Source organism: Mesoplodon mirus (genome assembly GCF_964341445.2).
Source record: "Mesoplodon mirus genome assembly, chromosome: 2".
In the NCBI taxonomy this organism is placed as follows: Eukaryota; Metazoa; Chordata; class Mammalia; order Artiodactyla; family Ziphiidae; genus Mesoplodon; species Mesoplodon mirus.
This window is the reverse complement of record NC_138977.1, coordinates 61,350,765-61,358,438: the sequence shown is the minus strand read 5'-3', so window position 1 is coordinate 61,358,438 and position 7,674 is coordinate 61,350,765. Positions and strand designations below refer to the sequence as shown.

At 46.4% G+C, this 7,674-nt stretch overlaps 1 protein-coding gene across 1 annotated transcript; it reads left to right on the top strand.

Moving 5' to 3' along the window:
* Positions 1-207: 207 nt before the first annotated feature.
* Positions 208-6,707, top strand: MYOZ1 (myozenin 1). The gene is made up of 6 exons (XM_082611457.1): positions 208-295; positions 1,465-1,555; positions 2,478-2,656; positions 4,396-4,642; positions 5,021-5,186; positions 6,237-6,707. The coding sequence occupies exons 2-6, from the start codon at positions 1,483-1,485 to the stop codon at positions 6,466-6,468; spliced, it is 897 nt and encodes a 298-aa protein (XP_082467583.1). The 5' UTR covers positions 208-295; positions 1,465-1,482; the 3' UTR covers positions 6,469-6,707.
* Positions 6,708-7,674: the final 967 nt, after the last annotated feature.

Below are 7,674 nucleotides of genomic sequence, written 5' to 3'. Positions count from 1 at the left end.
AGGAGTCCCTGGGCAGACTGATCCGTGGCTCAGACAGCTTAATGAGAGAATTCCAAAGGCCTTTCCTCCCCTTCCTGAGCCTCTGGGCAAGGAGGATGGGATCTTGGTTCCAGGGTCTCAGTACCCCTGTGCCATTTGAGCTGCTTGCGTTCATCGTCTCTATTAATAACCACCCTCCCTCCCCCACTGCCAGTGCTGCCCCCACGCCTGCCCAGCTCGGGTTCTCTAGTCACAGCAGCTCAGTCCTCCAAAGCTGCTGGACCCCAGGGAGAGCTGACCACCGCTTGAGCAGCCGGTAAGTCTCCCGCTTTATAGTCAGAGGGGCTGGAGCCCACTCTGCTGACTGCTGTGTCTGTGTCTGTAATAGTGACCCTTGATCCTGGAGGGAGCTACCCACCTCCTCCATCTGTACTCAGTTCCCAGTTGTCCAGTTCAGGGGAGCCACAGAGAGTTGGAAGGAGAAGGGCCCAAGAGGGTAGGGGGATTGGAGATGTTGGGGGAGGCACTGGAGGAATGAGAAGGGGGTCTGAGAGGCTGGATGGAAAACAAGAACCTAGTTGGGGCTGAGAGAGGTATGGGGAGAATCTATTTAGCAGTTCCTGGACTCTGGCCTCAGCAGACCCCACTAAGCTAGTAGAATCGCAGATGTGTTGTGAGACAGGACTCAGCAGAAGACATTTCGCTGAGTGCCAATTTCTGTTAGGGAGGGGCTGGAATCTGTATCTTTTCCCAGCTTGTCCCCCTCCACTGCCAGATCCTATGATTATGTTCCTGTCCTCCGTGAATTCCCCACTGCTATGATATTGCTGAATTGACATGCATCAAGATTGACCTCCCTCTCCACTCCAGGTCTGGGGGGTGGGGAGTGACTGAAACGGAGTGGGTGCACTGGTGTCACCTCCCAGGCCATGATCCAGCTGGCCCGGTGGAGGGGCAATAACCTCTCCATCCTATGGAGAATGTTTCTGGCTGGATCTCCTCAACCCTGGCAGAACATTTTTTTCTGCTCCACCCCCCCACACCCCACTCTGGGGCTTGGGGAAGACTGAGAGGCCAGAGTTTGCAATGATAATCCCAGTCTGGGAGCCCCGTACAAATAAAAACTTCAAGTCATGCCAAACCAATGAAACCTGGGTGCATTACCTGACCTGTAAGTAATGTGTTTGTTTTACCCCCAGGCCCCCCTAACACATATTGTGTTCCTAAGCCCTGCACCAGCTCTATGTAAAACAGCTGAAAAGAGGTTGGTAGAAGGTAGGGGCAAGGGGTGCACCTATACTTTCTGCCCTGCTTCCCAAGAAGAGAAGCCCTAAAGCAATGGTTTTTCACCTTTTAGAGAAATGTGTACTTCTTTAAAAAAATCTAATGAAATTTTGCTCCCTGAAGTCCTTAAGCAGTGCCTTACTGTAGACATTCACCCCAGTCCCTGTCCATCCTTCACCTCCTCCTTCCCACCCTATCCAGGCTCCATCCACCTCCACAATGCCACTCTCAGGGACCCCCGCCCCCAACAAGAAGCGGAAATCTAGCAAGCTGATCATGGAACTCACTGGAGGTATGGCATGTTTGCACCTACCTAGTGTGGGACTTCTTATTGAGAGTATCTCTGGCCCATGAGCCCCAGAAGTATCATAAGGTTATGTGTGTCTTAAGGCGAAGAGATAAGGAGAGACAAGAGGAATTTGGGGTGGGGGTGAGGTTTACAGGGGTGGGGGGAAGGGGGGAAAGGAAGAAAGAATTCAACACTGACTACTCACCCTTCCACCTTTTTCACCTTGTAATCTGAGAGAATAATACCCATGCCATGTTACCCAGCACAGGTCCAAGACAACAGGACCCACAGGTCAGTGAGGTATGTTTGAGAAGAAAATATGTATGATGGAGACTGGCACAGAGTAAGGTCTCAATAAATGCTTAGTTTCCTTACTTCTTTCCCCAGAGCTAAGGAGCCTTGCATAGGCACTTAAAATGGAAAATTGCTCAGGCATTTTACTGGGGGTGGTAGGAGTACAGCATGTGAAGAGCTCTCCCAATACCTAGAAGCCGTTTGCAGCCAGTGTACTGAGGGGAAGAGAAGGCAAAGGAGTTAAGATAGGAGTATATATTTAGAGGTGGCCTTTAGGCTTTCCCCCGTGCTATAGTTTCCCCAATGACCTCCATCTATGATGTTTCTTTACTCTTTTGCCCTGTACCCCATACCTTTTACCCCATTCACCGTCTTCACCCCATTCTAGTATCCCCACTGTCTCACTCTGCACCCCATTTCCCATGCATTCTCTCCAACTCCAAACCCAGGAAATCAAAATCCCCCATAAACTAGACAGAATTTGATCAGACATCACAGACAGCATCTGCTTCCCTCAGTGATCTCTGCTGGGACACACACACTTAATTAGTTGTGGATGGCGGCTTCATCTGGAGCTAGAAAACCCTATTTTCCTCTTTCCCTTGCCTCTGCCTCCCCACCTCCCTGAAAGGTGGACAGGAGAGCTCGGGCCTGAACCTGGGCAAGAAGATCAGCGTCCCAAGGGATGTGATGTTGGAAGAGCTGTCGCTACTCACTAACCGGGGCTCCAAGATGTTCAAACTGCGGCAGATGCGGGTGGAGAAATTTATCTATGAAAACCACCCTGATGTCTTCTCTGACAGCTCAATGGTGAGTTCGGAACTTTACTACTCTCAAAGCCTCATGCCTCTTTTGACAGCTTCTTGGTAGGCCCGGCCCGAGTCTCTAAAATTAGACCAACCTCCCCTCCCAGCTAATTTATAAGCTCATTAACCCCCCAGATACAGCGAGCCCCCAATAGCTCCAGGGTGAATTACAGCCCACCTCTGAAACTAAATCTGTATCTTAGAGCTGGTGAGGCAGGGTGGGGAGTCCACACCTTCAAGGAGAAAACTCCTTCCCAGTATGGTTAAGTATTAAAGGTAGGATTACCAGATAAAACACAGGATGCCCAGTCCTATATTTTAAAGTTGAGATATACACTAAATAAGCTACGAGGATATATTGTACGGCACAGTAAATCCCATATTTTATAATACCTTTAAATGGAGTATAGTCTATAAGAATACTGCATCACTATGTTGTATACCTGAAACTAATATAATATTGTAAATCAACGCTACTTCAATTTAAAAAAATAAAGTTGAGATATATACACAGATAATTTTTTAGTAAAGTATGTCCCATGAAATATTTGGGACATGAAAATTAAATAAAAAAAATACAGGACACCGAGTTAAATTTGAATTTCAGGTACATGATGAATACTATCTTACATCTAAATATGTCCCATGCAATACTTAGGCATATTTATACTAAAAAAGTATTATTGTGTATCTGAAATTAAAATTTACCTGGTGTCCTGTGATTTTTTCTTTTTGCAAAATCTGGCAACCCTAGAAAGAGGTAAGTGAATTTTTATAACCATCTCTTCTTGAGCCATTCTTTTATCTAAAGGGTCAGTATAAGGACCACAGATGTGGGGACCGAAACCATGCTTTAAGGTCCTACGTCTCCTAGTCAGGATCATTCTCCAAAGAGAAGTAGAGATTGGAGAGGGACCAGGCACAAGATATTTCAGCTGAGAAGGAGGGGATCGTTTCCATTTCCTTTCTTCCCCCTCCACCTTTCCTGGGCAGCCAGGGGAGAGTGAAAATAGATGCCTACATGGGGCCAGGGGCAGGAGTGTCTGCCATTTGCCCGTATGTAGGAGCAGAATAAAAATGCTGAGCCGGTCATATCTAACTTTAGGAGGCCAAAAGCCCTCCCCCCTGCCTGTGTCTGGTTACACTGGGTGGAGCATGGGGGTGTGTTCGGTGGGTGGCCAGGAGAGCCTCCTGAAGGAGTTGGCAGGGTTATTTTTAGGCTTTGGGGATGGATCCAGTGTTGCCCTTTGGGCTTCCCTTCCCCCTACCCACTACAGTTTCACTGTCAGGAAGTCCTGGTCCAACAGGCACCAAGAGGAGAAAGGGAGAGGAAGAGGAAGAGACAGAAGAGACTTTTATCTGTTAGACGAGATGCAGGGGAGGAACAGAGATCTCTCTAGTTCTTTAACTTAAGGCTGGGTTCTCCATGCCAGCCCCAATCTCTCAAATCTAAGTTGAGCAGAACTCTTGGTCCCCTTTGCCTTGGTAAGGAGGGAAAGGGGATTTCAGAGAATGAGTTGCCCCCATCCTAGATGTAATTCGAACTGAGCCATAGGGGTTGTATCCCTTAAGGAGAGTTTTAATTTCTTTCAGTCAGGCTATCTGCTAACCATCTATTGGAGGGGGGAGTCTCAGACGATTCAGTGTCTTCTGGTTGTCCATTGTCTCTGATCACCTCCTACTTGCTATGGTATTCCCCGTACCCATTGCTAACCTTCCCCTTACTTTGTCCTTTCTTTTCAGGATCACTTCCAGAAGTTCCTTCCCACAGTTGGGGGACAGCTGGGTACAGCTGGCCAGGGATTCTCCTACAGCAAGGGCAGCGGTGGAGGCCAGGCAGGGGGAAGTGACTCTGCCGGACAGTATGGCTCTGACGAGCATCACCATCATCAGGGCCCTGGGTCTGGATATGGGGGTGCAGGTGGTCCTGGGGGCCAGACTGGCCGAGGAGGAGCTGCTGGCACTGCAGGGGTTGGCGAAACAGGACTAGGCAAGTATCCTCACCCAAGAATAATGTGTCTGGTCTCTAAAGCAGAGAAATACCCAGGAATGAGGCCTAGACTGGGTGTAGGAAGCAGGAGAGGCCTGTTGAGATAGCCTGATGGACTTTCTGGGTCCATAAGGATACAGAGATGTGTCTCTTCCACCCAGAAGCCTTGTCTCTCAGTCACCTTTCTAGCCTTTCAGTTTGTATCACAAATCCGACTCCAGGCTGTCATTATTTCAAAACCTTATACAATTACCAAGATGTTTTACCTTTGGTCCCTGGCCCCAGCAACTTCTCTAGTGCAGGGCTCTGAGACTAACTTCCATTGGCTACTAACTGCTATTATTTGACTTATTATTATTTCTCTCCCATGGCTGCCAGACGACCAGGCAGGTGGAGAAGGAAAACATATCACTGTGTTCAAGACCTATATTTCTCCATGGGAGAGAGCCATGGGGGTTGACTCCCAGCAAAAAGTGGAACTTGGCATCAACCTGCTGGCCCACGGGGCCAAAGCTGATCTCCCTCAGTATAAGTCCTTCAACAGGTAAGGAGGATGGGGGAAGGAATCTGATGCATTCCAGTGTATGGCAACATGCCCTTAGTTGGAATAGAGACTGGTTCAAATGTTTCAGGAGAATGAGGAAGCATAGGAGGAATTTGGGGGCCGCAATTGAAGGCTTTTGGTCTTTTCACTCTAGCTCAGAGAAACAGCATAGTATGATGAAGGAAAAATTTGCTAGGAGGCAGGATCTGAATTTTAGTTCATAGTTATTAGCTGTGCGGGAAAGTCACCCTACTTCTGAGCCTTGGTTGCCTTGACTGTGAAATGGGAATAATATATTACACGTTTAAAGGCTTCTTGAGGCTCCCTTCTTTCAAGGTTACAATTCCATTACTGTCCTTATAGTATAATTCTATTTTTCTTTTCTTTTCTTTTTTTAATTGAAGTATAGTTGACTTACAACATTATATTAGTTTCAGGTATACAACATAGTGATTCAGAATTTTTATAGATTACGCACCACAGCAAGTTATTATACTATTGAAGATTCTATTTCTTTATACCCTACTTTAGTAAGGTTCAAGTATCTATTCTTTTGGAACTGGGCTTCTCTAGACTGTGTGAAAACAGGACAGGGAAGCCCTAGAGAAGTGCTTTTGCATTTGGTCCTAAGGTGCCTGGATTTTCCAGGAAATGTTAATTCCTCTCATCCAGGGCACACACACTATCCACTGAAGGTGGGGTAGGGGTTTTGAGGGGGGTCTCTACATTATAATTTAAGGTGACCTCAGACCCTTGAGTCTATAGTGTTTGGAGTAAATTTCTCTGAAAATGTGACTGGTTTGGGTCACAGCTATCCATGAGACTCTCTATCTAGTACACACTAGACTACTTTTCTCATTTTTAGCTTTGGGGAAACAAGCAAACCAGAAGGGGGAATGGAGTGCTAAGGGAGAAGAAGAATAAGGAGTGCAGAAGCAATCTGCAACTAGAATTCACAGACTTCCCCATCCTCAAAACAGTGTAACATCTCACTGACAAAACCCTTTCTTTTGTTCTGGTTTTTAATTAAATAATGTGTCCTCTTTTCAGGACAGCAATGCCTTATGGTGGATATGAGAAGGCCTCCAAACGCATGACCTTCCAGATGCCCAAGTTGGAGCTGGGGCCCTTGCTGAGTGAACCCCTAGTCCTCTACAACCAGAGCCTCTCCAACAGGCCTTCTTTCAATCGAACCCCTATTCCCTGGCTGAGCTCCGGGGAGCCTGTAGACTACAACGTGGATATTGGCATCCCCTTGGATGGAGAAACAGAGGAGCTGTGAGGTGTTTCTACCTCTACTTTGTATCAAGTTTCCCCTTTCTGGTTCCATTTTGGAGAGGGAATGCTGAGCAGGATACCCCCACTGAAAATCCAGTATCCTTGTGGGAATGGAGGGAAAGAGAAAGGAGAGATCTGCCCTTCCATCCTTCACTGCAAGTCCCCACTCCAAGCATCTTTTCTTACCAACTCAGAGCTCCCCTTCCACTTGCTCTGTAGGGAACCTTCTCTTATGGAATTTCCTCTGCCTTCGGTAACAGTTAATAAACTTCAAGGAAATGAACTCATTCTTCCTCTGATATTTGAGGGCAGATGAAAACTGAGGCTAACAATGCACAGAGACTAATTAAAGTAAAATACCATACATCCATTATTCAGACTTCCAGACAGACCTGATTACTTACACACCCACACCCACATCCGCACCTGCCAAAGCACATTCATAGGTGTATACAAAGACATACTTATTGAATAGTACATAAGACAAATAATCATGCACAAACACACGTGCCGGCCCATATGTGGGCAAAGCTAAGCAGCAATTGTGTGCTGTGTTTAGGAAATAGGCGTTAGTGACCCTGGCGTTAGCTCTGTTTAAGAAGCTGATTAGAAACTGGGATAATCAGGATTACCCAATTATTACAGAATGAGAGCATGCCATAAAGTTTCCAGATGACGCGAGAGTGAGTTTAGGAATATATGTCAAAGGTTACAGGTTCCCAAAAGGATGACATAGAATAGGGAGCCATGTTGGAATCCAGAAGGAAGTGGGAGAAACCATCTGCAGTTATAGTATGCCTGGCTCATCTGTGAACACATCAAGAAAAGATCTAAGGGTCATAGGGGCACTGCAGTTGTGTCCAGAAAGCACTATGATTGGGAAGAAACCATGAGAATCCAATAGGAATGAGTAGCGATACTCTTTATTGACTTCAAGCATGGGGTTTCTTTAGAGTCCCAGACTTACTCTTATGTCCCACAAAGTCAGAGTTTGATGCAGATCTGGAAAAATAACTTCTGAGGAGAGCTGGCTGAATTCAGCTAACTCCATGAGCCACTGATGATTATATTAGGTTCCTAGACTGCCTGGACTGATTAAATTTTCATGGAACTTGGGTCGTATGACATTTACTCTGGTCACCTTCCTTTATGACATAAATTTCAGGGAATTCATACTTCCTCTACACTAGTACACAAAACTCTATTTCTA

What these genes read in the sequence shown, in the direction of transcription:
- MYOZ1 (XM_082611457.1), top strand. Translation starts at nt 1,483, where the DNA reads ATGCCACTCTCAGGGACCCCCGCCCCCAACAAGAAGCGGAAATCTAGC. An exon ending in GATCATGGAACTCACTGGAG is followed by an intron (nt 1,556 to 2,477) that starts GTATGGCATGTT and finishes CCTCCCTGAAAG; the next exon opens with GTGGACAGGAGAGCTCGGGC. An exon ending in GGTTGGCGAAACAGGACTAG is followed by an intron (nt 4,643 to 5,020) that starts GCAAGTATCCTC and finishes CATGGCTGCCAG; the next exon opens with ACGACCAGGCAGGTGGAGAA.